This window comes from Echiichthys vipera (assembly GCF_963691815.1).
Source record: "Echiichthys vipera genome assembly, chromosome: 20".
NCBI lineage: Eukaryota > Metazoa > Chordata > Actinopteri > Perciformes > Trachinidae > Echiichthys > Echiichthys vipera.
The window spans coordinates 11,416,506-11,435,699 of record NC_139845.1 but is presented as its reverse complement, the minus strand read 5'-3'; the positions used below and the strand labels follow the sequence as shown (position 1 = coordinate 11,435,699).

Genomic DNA, 19,194 nt, shown 5'->3' with positions numbered 1-19,194 from the left:
AAGAACTGCGCAACGCCAAAAGAAATAAACACAAAAATCATAGACATGAAATCGGATAGTGGCATAAAAAACAGTCTGCAGATGTGCAAACTCTTTCATGAGCTTCTTTTTTTTGTCTTCATGGGCACAGTGTGACCCTGAAAACGCAGCATTTCCTCTGAACACACATGTAGGCCAACACTGTCCCGGCACACCGCTGCCTTTTTTTTGTTTCTCGGATCAAACCCCCTCCAGCTTCAACGTGACTGCAAACTGCATCAGAGTCTGAGTGGATCTCGGGGTCCATTTGCGTCGCCAGTGCGTTGCAGCTTTAACCGGTCCATCATGCCTTGCGGTGTCCCAGTTCAGTTCCGATGCAATTTACAACCAGCTCTGTGGTCTCCCCCTCACTGATGGACAGAGCAGCAAAGCTAACAGGCAAGAGCGGCAGATGTTGAGAGCCCCATGTCGGATGTCCAATAACCGGACGGTCGCGTGTTTACATCCACACGGGTTTATTATAGAGGCGGGGATGTGCGCGCACCGTTAACTCTGTGATGCGGGCGCGGAATAAACAAGGATCTCCCGCATAACATGCAGCGGAAAGTACTGGATCTTTAATCCCCGAGAGAAATACAGAGGCTACCGCTCAACAGGAGACTTTAAATGCTCACACACACAGAGATCTACTGCTGAAAACAGGTATGTTTGTTGGGTTTTTACAGACGGGGCGGAATGCGGTCAATGATGTCTCTGCTGTGGCTTGAATGCGTCAGTCAACCTTTTAAAATCTGCTGCCAATAAAACAAGGTTGTGTAGGCTATTTAATGACCTCGGTGATATTAATTCATAGTCACTATTCCTTTAAATATAAATCTTGAAGTCAGTGAAGCACACAAGAGCGAACACAGTATCAGCTGTAGTTGCATAACTTTATTTCGCAAGAGGGTCAGATTTATTCCTGTTTTTTTCCCTTATCCTCCCCTTTTTTAAAACGCTGCAATAATGTGGCAGATCGTTTTATAACCTGCTTTAAGTGTATATTTAACACACGAATACTTCCTTAAATGGAGTGATATACTGGTGTTCCACATGGCGACATACCTGATCCATGAGCCAGCAGGAAATGAGTGAGTTAGTGATTGGTCAGTGTGTGTTTGTGTGTGTGTGTGTGTGTGTGTGAGTGGATCTGCTGAGCCCTGCAATGATGGATCTCTTAATAGAGTTTGGCAATAAGCGCTCACTCAGCAGTGGCTTTAATCAGAGTTCCTTCAACTGAGTCATACAGCTACAGTAAGACAGGGGAAAGTCCTTGAAACACACGTGGGGATAGAAGCAGGGCAAAACTCATTGGCTCTGAGAGAAACTATACTAAACTAAACCCTGATAGAAAGTATTTTCAGACCTTTTGCACAACAGAATGTAGCTTCTCTTACACTACTCCTTTATCCCCATTTGCTTTAAAGAAGTGTATTGGTTTGTTATCAAGAAAATAAGTAACGTAACACACCATCCTTTTTGTTATTTCTCATCTAAATAATTTAATATCCTGATCCTGCCAAATACTACATATGTTTTGAGACTGTCTCTTGTGCTTTGACAGCTATTCAGCAACTATTGTTCTCATTATGGGTTTAATGTGCCAGTTATTTTCTCAATTAATCTTTTGCTCCATAAATCGTCATAAAATACAGAAAAATGGCTGTCACAATTTCCTAAAACCCAAGGTGCCATCTTCAAATTGCTTGTTTTGCCCGACTAACAATTTATAAACACAAATATATTCAGCAGTGATTAATAATCAAAAAAGTTGCCTGTTCATTTTCAATGATATGCTAATCGATTCATCTTTTCACCTGTTTGAGATAGCAGTAAAAACTTTAATATATAACAGTGTTTTCATCTTGAATTTGCCCGAGCAATAATTCTACCTTTTTTTAAAACATCACATTCATTTGTGTCCCTTTAGCCAAAAGCTAAACATCAAAGCACCCTTACAGCCCTTTTCTTACTTGGTCATAATCCAAATGATTGACTTCATAACACATTCCTATCTAAACTAGTAAACATGTCACTCCGTGTTTGCATCAACATCAGACTGTGCTCCTAAAGCAGAAACTCTAATTTAACAGACTTTACAGAGTAAATCCAGCCCAGATTCACCCTCCCTTTGCACTTCCATGTCTGCTAAGCTCTGGGTCTTACAGGGTTAAAGGCTTATTGTCTCCACCAAGCTGATTAGTTTTAACTTTTGAGACGGTGGCAGTTTTGGCGCTCAACTTCAATATGGGGATCTTTCCCAGCACGTGTGGAATAATATAGATATAATGCTGAGTTACATTTTTAACTTTTTTTTATTCATTACCTGTCCACTGCCATTTAAAGTCCCCATATCATGCTTATTTTCATGTTCATACTTTTATTTTGGGTTTCTACAAGAACATGTTTACATGCTTTAATGTTCAAAAACCCATCATTTTCCTCATATTGTGTCTGTATATACCTGTATTCACACTCTGTCTGAAACGCTTCGTTTTAGCACCTGTCTCTTTAAGCCCTTAAGCTGAATTCTCACGATAATACGCAAGAATCACGTTCACATGTAACACCAAAATCCATTTTGTCATGATCCAAGTAATGCGTTTCGGCTAGAAGTTATCGGGCCAATCAGTGTCCTGTAAGGGGCTTCTTGTAGTTGAGGAGGGAGGAGGTTTCTGTGGAACAAACCATCTGACGAGTCAGATAACTTTAAGCCCCCCTCCTAAAAAATAGCCCAATACAGAGTTGTGTGCAGAAGTGCTAACAGCGCATTTAAAGTTTCTGAATACGGGCTGTGTGCATTTATGTGTGGATTAAGTGTTTTGATACTTTCACAGTATTTATATAGCACATTGACCTGCTTCATAATCAAAAAGAGACACAGAAATCTCACCTTTTACAATAGGGGACCTTTAAGATGATTTCAGTGATTTGAATTTCACTGCCCGTCAAATGGCACGTGTTCCATTCATGTTAAACTCCACTACTGGTTTGTTCACAGGAAAATCTAAAAATGGCTGAAAGCTCCTGAATGGAAAGCTGTTGCGTCTGATTACCACCTGAATCTTTTCACTCAGCTTATTCCAGCGTTTTGTTTAACCTGCACACTCTCCTCGGCTGACAAACTTGATATGGAGGTAATCGCCAAAAAGGCGTCTCCATCGGGCAACACACAACTGCAGAGCACTCATGGAGAGATTGAAGCAGAGGTCACGAAAAGAAATAGGAGGTTGTAAGGTGTTGGTTTTGATCCAATTTCACATTTGAAACGTTTTAATATCTTTATCAGATTTCAGGGTGGACTAGGAGGGTATATAGTAGGAGCCGTGAAGAGAAACAGGAAAGAATGGAGCTACTGCTGTACTGTATGATCTTAGGCTGTGTGCCAACTCAGAATCACAAAGTCATGAGCCCCCTCGGCACTCCATCAAGAAAAGTGACATTTTGTCTGAGGACACAGGTCAAATCCTAATTTAATTAGCTTTTAAAATTTGAAATACCTGCTGACATGAGCATATCCTGTGGTGCGCCTCTATGTATAGTAATGTGGCTCGTCCACGTTGGTCCTGACTGAAATATCTGAACTGCTGGATAGATTGACATGACATTGTTTACAAACATTCACTCTCTGGTTAAACTCAACCCAATGTACATTTCTGTAAACCACACATATGTTGAATCTCAATGTTTCTGACCCACTGAATGGTCTTATTCCTTATTCACCGCATACTGACTCTTCATTCTCGCAGCTTTAAACACATTGTGAAAAACAAACTATTAACCTTACTTAGGTTTCACTTTCATGCAGAACAGGACATGAACGGGACAAAAACCGTCTCCTGGTTGAAAGTCCCTGTTTGTGTATGTTGTAATACATCAGCTGTCTTCTTGTAGCCTTGTGAGACCATCATGATCACACGATCTCCATTGTATCTTACTCGTAGATCAGTCTGGTAACATGCGGCTGAGAAACTTTGGAGCCGTTTGCCAAGCAAACGTCCAATCAGTGTTGGTTTTTAAGTGTGACACAACTCAAAGCGACTTTTTACAGTGTAAACAACATAGCGGCTTCCGCAGATGAGATAAGCACAGCCACTGGCAAGCTGCTCGCTAACACTTTTTTTCTCTTGGATCCTTCTGTTGGAATATGGACCAGGCATCTGATATTGTGCCTTTTATCCATAAATTTGCATTACACAAACGGTAAATATCCTTTAACGACATGTTGTTTACTTTCTGAGCTTTGCCTCGATGCTGTTAGCACGTCATACACTTCGTTGAACTGATTGGTTGATTTGGCACTTATGTTGGTGATAGACAGATGGTTTATCCAATCAGTAACCAGTATTTTTGTGCCAAAAATCTCCAAATGAGAGTTCCCAGATGGATATGCTGAGCAAATGAGAATCATGCAAATCAATCCATCTGGCGGAGTCAGGTTACACTTCCGGTGCTCTGAACGTGTCATAATAATTTGGATGGTTTTACATTGGAGTTAGTTGAAATCCCGGTATGTTGCATACAGATGTAAAAATTTGCCAGAAAACATTAAATATCAACGTTTCTGTGTAAAATGCCAATATTTTTTCGGACGACCAGGCTGTTTATCTCCACTAGCAAACCGACTCTCAGATGTTCCAGCAACACCCCCCTTACTCCGGACAAAAACCCCGCTGTAGTACACACCTCCACGTTTTCTCGCAGCCCCACATTCGAAGGAAACAAAGAGGAAGTGACAGGAAAGCATGGGTTGCTTCTTAATTGTTAGCGATTGTTTGGTCTACTTTCCCAGACCGTGCCCTCCAATCAATCCAGTCATCTGTGTAAGGCCTCGGACAAAGCCGGAGCTGTGTCGCCATGGTGAGGGATTGTTTGCATCCAGTCATGCTGCTAGCCATGTGGATACACACACACACACACACACACACACACACACACACACACACACAGCAGCAGCATGCTCCTTTGTCTGTGCACCACTTGTTTCAGTGGACCCCCTCCTGCTGCCTCAACCTCCTTGTTGCTTTAAAAATTGGCCCCTGATTGCATCATGGTTGTTATTGAACTGCTCACGACTGCAGCTGCTTTAAAGCGCAACATCTTCTTTACACAAAGTCCCTGAAATCACATTTTCAGGTGTGTTAGTGAAATATTCTATGTAAAATATGGTTTGACTCAGATGTGTGCTCGGATTACTGTACTATTGAAACTGCTATTTACAACAGATACAAAAGATTAGTTGTTGAACACAGAATAAAATGCATTCTAAATATACAAAGTGAAAAATAATACAGCATCAGTACAGAAGGATGTACTTAAAGACACACAATTGCAACTTAAGTGTCTCAAAATAGCTGAAATAAAATTTTAATAATTATATCATTAATACATTAAGTACATTGTTATTATGTCAGAAACGGCACACTTCAAGTACGTTGTTTATACAGGAGTTCACATGGCAGTATAGTTAGATTAACTGTGGTGCGGTGGTTTGAGGCCCTTGAGCAAGGCCCTTAACCCCAACTGCTCCAGTGGAGCTGCTCTGTGACCAGCAGATCAGACTGTGGTTGTACTGGGCAGCTTCCAGGTGTGTGAAACTGTGTGAATGTGTTCCAGAAAAAGAGAGTATTGCTGAATTTTACTTGAATAAATGAAGGTGAGAAAAAACCAAAACAAAAAGCCCAAACAAAAGTGCAATTAAAATATACAATAATGTTTTACATTGGGCTTGTGCTATTTGAATGTACATGTGCAAGTTTAATCTTATTTCTTTTTGTCAGAAATCCTTTTATTATAGTCAGTGACATCATTCTTTTCTGTTTGTTGTTGGCAGGGTGGTTGGAGAAGTAAGCCAGGGTCAGGGGGTTCAAACTTAATCAATGGGTTTGTTAAAGTGTAATTAAGTGAGGTAGCACTGTGCTGAAGCCAGGCAGGAAATGAACTCTTTGGTAGGTAATTTGCATTTAAACCCAGACTTGTAATTGGCGTGAAATTGAAAAACTTATTTCACATGTTATTGAATCTTAAAGGTCCTATATAAGTGAGATTTCCATGTGCTTTTTATTATGTAGCAGGTGGAGATGCTATAAATACTGTGAAAGTAACACGCTAAATCCACAGAGAGATGCACACAGCCCGTATTCAGAAACTGTGCCTTTAAACGAGCAGGACTTAGAGACACTTTCAGACAGAGGGGGAAGACAGGTATGTTCAGACAGACCGTATGAGAAAAATAATGTGTTTTTTTAAACATTATAGCATGTAGACATTTTCTAGGAGAAACACAAAATACAAGTATGAACCTGTAAGTGAGCATAACATGGGACCTTTAATATGCTCATCCTTGAGCTATTAAAAGGGCTTTCAGTGGTATTTTTGTGCTGATGCGTCTTATGAATTACCATCCATGTTTGAGGAAATGTATGTAAGAAACACTGACTTGCCCAGGGTGTCCTTTCCCTAGCTCTGCCTTCTTGTGGCATCCTGAGAATGAAACTTCAGGGGAGGCAGATTGAAGTCACGACTAAGTTTAGCTCAACAGTTTACAGCCCGGACGACAGTGTTCTTCATGTCAAAAACCACAAGGCTGCCGCAAAAGTTGTTCAAAACCACAAATGTCAACCTCAAAAATACACACTCATTAGGAGCTATATAAAGATAATTCCACCTGAATCTTCCGGCAGTGACTGTCTGTTAGATGGTGCTGTGGGAGGTTAAACTTTACTCTCTTGGATTCTCTATGAATGGATGAGTACGCAAAGGAGTCAGTATGCAGCAGGAATGTGAGTTTGTGTGTTTATTAAACTGCGGCTCATGGAAAAGTAAATTCCAACAGCACCTTTCCCACAGGTCCCAAGGTCACTCACTGCAGAGATGCATAGCTCTATCTCACACTAAATATGGAAAGTGTACATTTACGAGGAAGCAGCACCGAAATAGAAACACACATGTTGCGGCATACTAATTTGTGTACGCTCACCATGCAGCATGTATGATTTATTTATTCACACTCTGGCAGCGGGGGCTTCAAAGTGACTGTAATTTAGATCAAAGGCATAACCAGCGAGAAACTATGGAAATAGCATGATGAAAATTCACAACAATAGCAGCAACGGCTGTCGTGTAGTGAGGCATGGAGGTGGCTGAGGCAGCGAGCCCTTTACTGATTCAAGTGTTGGGAAGTTATTAGCAGGGTAAAGAAAATCGAAGCTTGTTTCCACAAGGAAACAGACTGCAGTGGATATGCTGTTAGAGCTGTTTGCAGAGAATTCGATTAGTTCGACATTGACGTACTCTGACCTTACGTTCCCAGGTCACAGCTTCTATATCCTGTGTACTTCAGCTCACAGGTACAAGATTTAGATTTGCAGAGAAGTCAGCCATTGAGTGGTTACAAATCAGCTGTTTCACCTTCAAGGATCAAATTATAAAAACCTATAGGTTCCTCTCAATTCAGATAACGTCCGAACATCTGCTTCTGCACAGCTGCCTGCTCCTATGCTGCTTTACGCTGCTTCTCATATCTACTAGCATATGTTGTGATGTTTGTGTCAGAGGGCCAGTGGGAGCATATGAGTGGAGGAATGAAATTAATTACATTGAACAAAACAACAAAAAGACGCGTTGGTGAGATCAGGGGCACGTTCAATCTGGAAACGTGTGCACTGTATGGTTTGCAGTTTGAACGACGCGTTGCCTCGAAACGATGTGCAAACGTGCGCAAAACCCTTTGAGGTGTGTTTTCTCCTGTTTGGTGGGTGTGTCAGGTGCTACCCAATCAGCAGCGACGTGCTTATAAACTGTACGAAGAAGTAGAAAAAGACCAGTGTGCTTTGATTGGTCAGAGTTTCAGGGTTTTCCTAACTCTTCTGAGTCGTGGATTGAGTATTTTGATACTTTCACATTATTTATAGCCCGGCCCTGCTATATAATCAGAAAGAAATCTCACTTTTTGCAATATGAACTTTTAAAGTAACTGTTACCTTTCATCTGAAACGTCTGAAAAGACACTCCAAGCACACCTGCTGAGCCACCCTACCCATTCAGACTCATGTCTCTCTTTTTTTTACATTTAAAAAAATAATAATTATAAGATGCCTGAATCTTTCACAATTCATTTATGTGCACGTTAAAGTCTCTCTTTGTCGATTGATTTGGAAATCAAGTGAAACTGAATATGCTGCAGCTTATTTTGCTCTGTTTTGATGATAGGGTTATAATGATTGTTTCACAGAGGAGCGAATGACTTCAGTGTGACTTCTCACATCGATGTGCACACAGCAAGTATGTGTGCATGCAAAGTGTGTCTATTTGTGTGTGTGGCAAAAGAGAGGGAGGGGGCAGGGTTACACACTTGTGTCAACACTGGCTCTTCCTCCTGGTGTGATTTTTAATATCAATGTCACTGAATAAACATTGTATCACAACATTTCAGCTGCAGCTGTGACAGGTTAAAGACGTCATCACATCGTCTGTTAGGATGTGTGTGTTGTGAAACCACACAAGTTTACACAAGTATGTTTAGAAATACTATTAATGTTTACTGCCCTGACTTCCTGCCTAAACCACCGAAATAAGTTTCATATCTTTTTCTCCCCAAAGGTTTTTGCCCACTTTCTTATGGCAATCCCGACCCTCCCTCTACTGCTGGACCTTTATTTCCCCTTTTTCTTTAATTTCTCCCCTTTCTTACCACATTCAGCTGAGCTGTATTCACGGCTATAGTCTCGTTACTGGGCTGTAACAGGCAGCTGGGTTCATATGCATTCTGCAGTATCTGTCTACAGTTACAAATCATCCTGTTCCCCACCAAAGGCAGGCATTGCCCTTACCAAATGCCTTCAGTGCGGAGAAGTGTGCAATGTAATGCAGTCTTAGTAGTAAAATGCCTCAAGAGGGACTTGCAGTTAAATTGCAGGAGGGCTGGGAGTCCCATTCACGCTGTGATGAAGATGGAAGGCACCTAAATTGTGAAGGGAGGCCTCGAGCGATATGGAAGTCAAGGATCAGAGCTGAGCTGATGGCCCAGGAAAAAAGGGGAAGGCAGCTGCCCAGTAGGGTTGCAATAGTCTGAGCATTAGGCACCAGCTCCGTCACTGCTCTGTTGCACAGGCCCCTGCTGTCGTGGCGGTGCCAGGTTCGTAATGACTCGCTGCCGAGGTGCTTGTGTCAGCAGTTTGAAACGACTCTTGTTCAGCGTGCTGTGAGCTTTTTCCCTGCACCGAAACCAGCAAATGAAAAATATATTGGATGAGGCCTGTTAGATGGTCACAATCGCTGCACCACAAGCGTGGTTTTTGCAGCAATTCATCAGCATTACAGGAAAATTCTTCGGAAGAACAAATGCTCCAAGTTGTGCGTTCACAGGAAACTGGTGTCGCTCTGCTCAGTCATGTGGCACTTGGTTGTTAGCTGCTCCCTCCATATTGTAAGTGTGTCGGTTGTACAGTCATTCTGGGAAGTGTAGGAAATGACAAATTGAAACATGTGGTATATGTTTAAGTATATAAGTTTTAGTGCAATCATATTGTGAGTCGTGACAATATGATCATTGTGTTATTATTTTAAGATTCTTGGCCAAATTGATGATTTCAAGTAACAAAATTAGTTATGAAATCTGCGGTACATATTTTTTGGGGGAAACGTAACAAGCTGTAGACACACAGTTGACATGTTATCACCTTATTAAATTGATATTGTCAATATGTTAACATGTTGCAGCTTTATTTTATTTTTTTTACAGGCGTGAAGAGATTTGTCTGAAATGTAACATAGTTAATTGCACTGAACATTGTTTTCTTTTTTGCTTTTTAAGGATGAACAGTTAAACCTTATTAGCACCCTGGGGTGGTGTGGAGGAATGAGGGTCTCTGGATGAAGGCCATGGAGCTGAAAGTATGGGTGGACGGAGTGCAGCGCATCGTGTGTGGGGTCACGGAGTTCACCACATGCCAGGAAGTGGTCATTGCTTTGGCACAAGCCATCGGTACGTTCCGAACTACTTACTACAATATGAGCAACAGTGTTGGTAGGTGCTCGGAAATAGAGCAGCTAGTAGTATTATTGGTTATATGATGGGGAATTCAGAGCCCAATATAAATACTCAATACAATAATTACAAAACGATAACATGTCTAAAAACACCAACAAGAAGAGAAGATTTAACACTATGAGATGAGTTCTTTTCCATCTGGCTGCAGTGCTGAGAAACTTAAATTAAAGTTGAGTAAACGGTATTTAGTACCACATAAATCCCTATGGGGATTTTCTGCTATGTAGGTTGTGTCCGATATCGGCCAGGCAGGTTGTCAGACATACTGGAGATGATAAATTGCAGTAAAATGAAAAGTGACTAGAGGGCACAAAGAGATTTTCGCCATAAATGGGCTGCACAAAACAAGATGAGTCATGCTGCAGACTTTGGTTTATTTACGTGCTGTACAATTGCAGAGAAGTAAGTTGTCTGTGTTACTAATTGCATGGGTTATACAGGTATTGTGCATATAGCTGTGAATCCAAGATTATAAGAATACGATTTAATCAAATTGAAAGTGTACTGTTTTTAAAATGAACAGATTTCTATAGGAATTCCCCTCTAACCCCTGTAGATAGATTTCTCTGAAAGCTAAAACATGTGTGTCTTTCATGGTGACAGTGTAGCAGGAGTTATGGCGTCCACTGTCCTTTGTGTTGTCTGTGCCCTTTGTTCAGGCCGGGGCACTTTAATGTGAATAGCTGTAGTGATAAATGTGCCTCTTTTACGGGGACTCTTACTGCGTAAGACGAGGGTGAGGGTACGATGGGCTGTTTTACTCTTATCTGTGCACAGACAAGAATGCAGGCGTACAGGGACACACACAGAGCCGTGAACCATTGAGCACAGCCCTCTTTCCCAACACAATCACTGTTTGTTGAGCTGAATTTTCCCACTGTTACGTTCTTCCACGAAACATGCCTGTGAAGTTCTTTGAAACTACCAATGCTGCACAAGCGTGGGAGAGTTGAGTTCAATGTTTTGTCCTTTTGCCACAGGGAGTTTGCACCATGACAACATACACAAATAGTATGAAATTAAACGGCACCAAGCCATTGATGATGTAAGTTACTTTAAAGGCCATTAATCTGGATGTTGCCAGCATAATGGAATTAATTAATTGTGTTTGTGACTCATGTGTCCAAAGGGGCCACGGATAGGTCCTTGGGGAACGCCACAGGTCAGAGGGAACTCCCAAGAAGAGAGCAATATTACAACAGAAAGTTTTAATGAACAAGTGTGAGCTGAATCATCCCGAGACATCGTCCCTGTTGAGCCCATTTTCTAAGCAATTAATCAAAAGCAAAGCTAAAATAAATTGGGTTTCAAATTGAGCAGGTAAAGCAAAGTAACAACAAAAACCCACAGCTGTCATCACGCTTTAATTAAAATGTTGCTAAATCCTAATTGGTGCATGGAAGTTGATGACATCATTTTAAGTCCCACCCACTTAAAAACGATTTTGGAAGATTATTTTGTGGCCATCACTCTTAAATAAGAAGCTGATTGATAATATATGTTATCATGGCCTTAGAGATGTCATGACATTTCTGTAATTACGCACCACATAGATCCTTTTTCTTATTTTGTCCCAGGTCGCACTGGCAGGTACACTTTGATCGAGAAATGGCGTGAGACAGAACGCCACCTGGCTCCACATGAGAACCCTGTGGTGTCCCTCAACAAGTGGGGTCAGTATGCCAGCGATGTGCAGCTCATCCTCCAACGAACCGGCCCATCTGTTAGCGAGCGGCCCAACTCTGACGGGCAGGCTCGCGTCCCAGAGCGTGGCTTCTACCGGCAGAGCCTGCCACCTCTGGCCAAGCTCCGCCCGTCAGGGACAGACCGCTCGCTCAAACGAAGGGAACCCAAACGAAAGTCTTTGACCTTCACTGGAGGTGCCAAAGGTCTGCGGGACATATTTGGGAAAAGCAAAGATGCTGAAGGTGTGTTTTAGATTGTTCAGTAGATTCAAGCTTACTGTCAGTGAACGTTGTGTACTTACTGTCATCCTTTCATCCATTCATCCAGCCAAACAGCAACAGCAGCGGGGTGTGAGTCTCAACCTGAGCAGGGTTGGAGGTGTTGGAGTGGTATCTGTACCTGGGAGTCCAGCCAGAGAGCTAAGCCGGCTGGTGCAGCTCCAGAGGGACAAACTCCAGGCCCTGGAGAGCCGTCTGCTGGGCTGCGAGGCCGATCTGCAAGACTGGGATGAGGCCGTCGGCGAGGTCGACGAAGTGAGTAAAACCACAGCCGCAAGTGCTACTTACAGAAAAAAGATTATGTCCCTGCAGCATCTTTTATTCCTTTGTTTTCTTTTATTTGGGGCTGGAGAGTTTTCAAATCGAATCATTATTCACTTGCTAGGGAGGAAACTTGGAGGAGGAACTTCTGCTTTTGGAGCAGCAGGTGAGAAGGAACGAAGCAGAGATGGAGGAGGAGGAATTCTGGCAGAACGAGCTACAGATCGAGCATGAGAGCGAGCGGCAACTCCGGCAACAGCTAGTCCAGCTGCAGAGCCGCGTGAGTGACTGCGAGGCCAAGCTTTCAGAATACTTGGCGCACATACAGGTGAGCTCGGCATCCCGGAGAAGCCACCTGGTTCCACTGGATTTTCATTGAGTTTAAAAAACGGCATGAAAACTTGGAATTGAAAAGTGTAATTACTTTTCTGTGAAGATTATTTTCCTGCCAGTTTTTCCCATATTATATATGATCTGTCATGCTCTGCAGAGCATGGAGGGAGGCCTGGAGCAGGAGCGGCTGCAGCAGGAGGCCGAGCTCAACCAGAGGGTCAATGAGGAGGAGGTATATTGCAATCTGTCTTGGTCTCTGAGACGCACAAAACAGCATGCAAACAGAGAGGAACGTATCCATGCAAAAATAGTATTTAGCTTAAGTTATTCTCCACATAGGTGAATACTGCTCATGACACGGCTTTGTTCTGAAGTTCTAAACTCACAGCATGAAGGAGCCCTCCCGCAGCTTTACTATGAGGATAAGGCACTTTTTGACAACCTTTTTTTGAAAAGTTGTGATGAGCGTTGGCTCTCTTTCTGGATTTCAGGTGCAAACCAAGCTGGAGAAAGTGAGGGCAGAGCTCGAAATGCAGAGCCAACACACAGCAAGGCTAGAGAGCAGCTGCAGGGCGTTGGAACGCTCACTTGGCCAGTCCAGCAAGAGATTACAGGTCAGCTCAGATTCTACTGTCTTTATCTTTTTTAATGCCAGAGCCTCAACATTGTCTTGAATATAAAGCAGCCTTGGCAGCTCCAAATACTTGCGGAGGAAGTTTTATTTCAGTAAAATGTTTTTTCAAAAGTTGCAGCAGTGTGAGAATTAAACCCTCCGCACACAGGTGGAACCATAGAAATCTAAGCTCATTAAGTTGGTGGACAGTGAAGCGAAGTTTAATCTCTGCCTTGCAGGGATGTACAGCGGATCCTTGTGCATCCCTGTATGAAGCCAAGTGCTCTACAGGCGAGGTCCAGTATAGGGTGTGGGAAGCATGAGGTAATGAGAAGGGAGGGAGGGTATTACAGCATTCTTCGCCTGATTAGAGAGGGGCCTGAATAAGTACACAATCCCTCGACAGCAGTTGCATAACCATCAGGGATCTAACTCTTCTCTTTAGCTGTCTCTCAACCGGGTTTGGACTTCTGCAGAGATCCTGAGTCAGTGTGATCCATTTTAAAGATTTTCACATATGAAATCCACAGTTCAGTTACAGTGCAAATGCATAAATGTTGTTGAGTGAAGGTAGAAAAAGGATCCAACTTAGGTACTGGGGCAGAATCCATGCGTGTTACTAGTGTTACCCATTTCTCTGGTAATTTCTTAGTATATTTAAAGAAGTCTGAGTGTATTGTTTATCGGTCTCAGCGTGGACTTAATGGAGTTGTCGCGGTGTTTATTTCCAATCACAGGAGAAGGAACAGGAGCTGGAGCAGCTGACAAAAGAGCTTCGACAGGTTAACCTGCAACAGTTCATTCAGCAGACTGGTACCAAGGTCACCGTGCTGCCCGCTCAACCTCCAGGAGAAAAGGACAACAACGGCACGTACACACACACACAAACACACACACATGTACACGGACATGCACGTGCACACCAACAGAGACTCCACGGTTTGACACGTCCATGTTTAAGTCCAGAGTGCATGCAAAGTGCTTTACATGCAGTATCATCTACACATGTGTATGTACACAGTGCCACCGCGTGGTCATCTGGAGAATGACACGTCATACTGCAGACTTGAGACCGGAACAGCTTGTAACCCAATTACATGGAGCGAATCTCTAGCACCCCTGAAAAGCTGAAGACTTTCGCAATTTGCCAAAAGGGAAATCCTTGTATTTATTCTCAAAAGAAAAGAAAAAAAATCCCCCTTCTGGTCACATACTTCTCTTTCTCCATCTAAATGTATAAAAAGGGACATATTATGCTCAGGTTCATACTTTTATAGGGAGGCAGGGGTGGGGGTGGGGGGTTACTAGAGCATGTTTACATGATTTAATATTCATAAACATTACTTTTCTCATAATGTCTGTCTGAATATACCTGTATTCAACCTCTGTCTACGTAAACACTCCGCCTGCTTTATAATCAAAATACAACTGGAAATCTCACTTTTTACAGTATGGGACCTTCAATACCAAATATTTGTCAAAAAGTTATTGAAATTATTTACAATATGCTCAGTAGCCAGTAGATCATAGAGCATGACTGTCCAATTTTAGAATAAAGTTGTGTCCCTTGTCCTTCATGGCTGCCTACTTATTTTGTTGCAGAAATGGGTTCTCTGAAACGACTTGGCTCTTCTCGGCTCTTACCCAGCGACCTTCGCACCCTTCAAAGCACTGTGTCCTCCAGCCTCAACCCCGAAGGCATCTACGTTTGACCCCAAACTGTGCAGCAGAGTCGGCCTGATGTTACTAGGACTGTTCCTATGAATGGATGGTGCCAATAATATACACCCTGAACTGCCGAAATGCTCTTGAATGCAAGGCAGTGAAACAAAGTGGAGGATGTTGCCAAAAACATAACATGGAGGATGAAAAAAGCATTCTGTTTTGCGTCTTTTCTGTTCTGCCTCCGCTTCCATCTTACTAGGACTCAAACTGATGTCAATATCCATTTGCAAACTAACAATCTTTCAGTGCTCCAATGGGTGAGTGAAGATTCATCTTAAACCACTTCAGTCTGCTAAAGCTCCATTTTCTTAGAATAATAATTAAAAAACCACAAGCCAGCAGAAGTCATTCTGTTGCAGAGGAGGCTTCGGCCAAACGGTGAAGATACACTTTATTTTTTTGTTGTAAATTCATAAATTGGAGGATGCAAACTTTGGACAACATAAGCATGTGCAAAAACCAACACCAACACCTGTGCTATAACCACAGCCATATCTGATTGCCTTACTCTGGTGTTTTTAAAACCAGAACTCAATAATGTTAAAACAGAACTCAAGGTAGCTACTGAACTATGCGCCATAAAAATTTGATAAAATACTGCACCAATTCAGGTGATACCTTATCATGGTAACTGATGTCAGTGTAGCTCAACAGTGGCTCGACCCTTTTTCTTTCACATACATTTTGAATTGTTTTTATTGGTTCTAACTGGGAATACATTTGCTCCATATTTCCTGTTTGACAAAAATAGGGGAAAAAAATGTTTGTCTCTGTCATATAAGTCAATGATGGAGGAGAAAATAGATGGAGGAACATTATCAAGTATTCATTAATCTTCTCTTTGTTTCACTTGATCACTTTCTCCAAAATATGAAATGAGCGAGGACAGAGGCCTTCGAGCCTGCAGTGGAAATCCATCTTGGAAAATGTTCCCAACATGACTTTATCCCAAGCCTGACCATCGGGTGGCGACAAAACATATATTATTCAGACGGATGAAAGTTAACTGTGTGAAAGTTACTTCCCATCTGATGTTATCTGTCTTTATTCATTTTCACGGGTCAAACAAGACTGTGCATAATGGTTTTTTTGTTACAAAGCCTCAGCAACTTAGCTTTCAGTGAATAATCTGAAATGCCACTCACTGTGTTCATCAAGCAGGGACAAACACTTCTAAACACAGCGTTACACCCACATACTGTATTCTTTTGTTCCATCTTATTTTAAACAAACTAAAGATGTCTCATATGAACCAAAGCTAGTGTAAAAAACTATAATAGTTAGATGAATGTACTTTTTTTTTTTTTATATGAATGCAACTTATGCCCGTAACTAGTAACTACTGCTAAGTATGCTGTTGTTATCAGACGGTTCAGCTCTGTCTCGTTGAAGCTTGACACGCAAGAAGTTGGCGGTGAAACTTCCTTTCTCATCAGGCTAAATTAGTTCAAAACAATGCGGCTACAATACTACAAGAGTGTGGTTATTGCTGCATTTGCCCATTTATAGTTGATTTTTTTCAACACTGAATATAAGGACATTTTTCACTGGGTTTCTGGGATGAGACCGATGCTGGAATATACGGGCTCCATTCAAGATCAATAAGCTTTTGAACATGAAATCATTTCAAAGCCTTTGGTTGTATATCAAACCTGTGGAAACCTGTGGCACACAATGCGTGGGAAGTGGGAGCGCCTAGTTTCACGCAATTTTCTGATTTTGGACCTGTGCTTAAATGTTCACAAAAGCAGTTCTCTTGTTTCAGAGTTTTGTGCAACCTCCTCTTTGATATCAATTATGCACACATTTCAGTTGTGGAAAGTACATTTACTCAAGTGCTGTTAACTCAAGTACAAAATGATCAACACATACATTATGATGCAACTAACCCTGACATTAGAACATGAGACACAGATTATAGAGCGTTTTAATATAATAAACTATACAGTCTCAGCACGTAGTAAGTATTCTGTTTCTTCCCAGACGTATGTGAGTAAGTTAGGAGAATGGCAGGTTGGTCTCTGCTGGTCTGTAAGCAGCAGTGAACACCACCTGACTAACCTGCCTTCACCAGACTGACTGACAGCTCAAATTTCCTGGACCACAATAGTTTTTCCTGTCGGCTCCGTGGGAAGTGTGTTTGTAATTGATTGGTGGAGTCTATTTCCCAGCCCGCCGTAGCAAGTTCGCGGAATCTGTCTGTAGTGACACAGACACACACTCACAGACAGACTAATAATAAAAGTGGGCCTGTTTTGACTGCAGGTCCCCTAGGGCTAAAGGCCTACTTTATGGCCATGGATGTATCATAATATATTTATATACTTAAAATTAAAATATCAGCTACTCAGTTCTCCATAAAGTAATTAAAATTACCTTTACAAAATTAGGGTCTTTGTCCTTCTTGAGCAAAAGTCTAATGGTTACTTGTGGAAGGTTAGGGCATTTCACAAGCTCAATATCTTATTGATCCTCATTTGAGCCCATATGAATCAGCCTGTGCTTTTGAGAGGTGTGAGGGATCTTTGTTGTTGTTCGTTGCTCCGCAGTGCAAAGGTAATCGGAGGTATTCACATCACAAATAGGCAAACTAGTCTCAGAAATTGTTCAGTGGCGAAAGTTTTTTTTTCTCCTCCTCCTTCAGTATGCAGTATTATTGTCATGGCAACAACTTCTGTAGTGACAGAGACTCTAACCCGCTTAGGAAAAGAATCACTCGAGGACTCAAAGTCTTGAATAGTCGCATGCCTTACTGGGGGAAAAAATGTAAATAGTGTCTACATATCACATCAGTCTATGGACTATTTTTAAAGTAGATTGAAGTCTGAAATATGCAGAGTGTTAGAGAGGTTAGATTTAGATTAATGCTGCTGTTCAACAGGCAGCTCTGTGTGCATGCAATCATGTGTGATTGGTTATTTGGACTCCCAATTAGGGGCTACCAAGGATACAACAATTCATCAGAGAATCATTTTAACGTCGGTTTGTTGTGTCCCTTTTTGCCTTGTTGACATTTACACCGGTGGAGATTTGAGCTTTGGTAAAGAGCAGACAGCTCAGTGTATGTACTAGCAGAAAAATAGCGAAACCTGCATGTTATTTTCTTGCCTTCTCATTTCATTCTGACAAAGACAACATCTACGGATGTAAAAGAGATCTGTGTGGCATTGAAACAAGACAAAACGTTTACAGATATTGCCAATGATTGCTCTCTGTTGTGCCATCAATGATGTTTTTTCAAGAAAAGAGCATACAAATGAGACGATGGAGCCATTATGGAGACAGCCATCAAGCGGATTTGAAAGCTATTGTAGAAACGCTGCGGCTCAGGGATATTTCAAGAAAGAATTACCGAGACAAGAATGGGCAGAAAGTAATTATGGATGAATGCTGTTCATGATGTCTCAAGCCATTTGACAAGTTCAGTTGTGTGTTTGCTCTCACGGGGACTTGAGCAGCTGTTTGACAAATTTAACGTGTAGCATTTGCTCCTACTGAAGTAACAATTTGGTTGTGAGAGAGATGTAACTTCATAAAGTGTTTAGGTTGGCTCATGATTCATGTACAGTAAAGAAAAACTGGGGTTAACTTTAACATCAGGAACTGTGAACTGAATTAAATGAGCTTAGCTGACTTAACTGACTTGCATTAACTCAAAAAGTAGACAAATTATCGTGTAGTAAAAGTGATTTTGTATTGTTGTACTCATTTATTACAACTACTGCATTTTTAAGCTCTCAGAATTTAACAAATGTTTTTCTTTGGATCATCATTCAGCCACATATGTATGAAAGACATGTAAATCACATTCATGAATGATGTAAAATATATAAATGAATGAATAAAATATATTTAAAAACATGCCAGAAATGAATAAACTGCTATACAGTGCTGAATGCTGTGGGAATTTTTGTGTGATTGCATTTAATATTTCTCATATAGTAAATCTACACGATAAGCTAGACATATGACAAGAGTGGGGAGTCCGATGCAAAAATGTTTAATGGCATATTTTCTTATCAGTAATACATATACTGTATATATACTGTAGAATGCAAACTTCAAAAGTCCAGTATTTTTTTTTTCCGTATAAAACAAATCACAATAGAAAAAAACCCCCAAAAAAACAAAACAACCATGTATACCCACAAATCCAAACAAATCATCCAACCATATATAAGAAAAATGTTTTAGTACATTCATTTTATTGGAAAACTACATGATGGTGT

The 19,194-nt window shown here is 41.4% G+C and overlaps 1 protein-coding gene across 1 annotated transcript; it reads left to right on the top strand.

The window, feature by feature from the left end:
• Positions 1 to 431: 431 nt before the first annotated feature.
• rassf8b (Ras association domain family member 8b) lies at positions 432 to 18,807 on the top strand. The gene is made up of 9 exons (XM_083934857.1): positions 432 to 681; positions 9,833 to 10,003; positions 11,647 to 11,997; positions 12,083 to 12,288; positions 12,419 to 12,622; positions 12,785 to 12,859; positions 13,119 to 13,241; positions 13,978 to 14,107; positions 14,843 to 18,807. The coding sequence occupies exons 2-9, from the start codon at positions 9,892 to 9,894 to the stop codon at positions 14,950 to 14,952; spliced, it is 1,311 nt and encodes a 436-aa protein (XP_083790983.1). The 5' UTR covers positions 432 to 681; positions 9,833 to 9,891; the 3' UTR covers positions 14,953 to 18,807.
• The last annotated feature ends 387 nt before the right edge of the window (positions 18,808 to 19,194 follow it).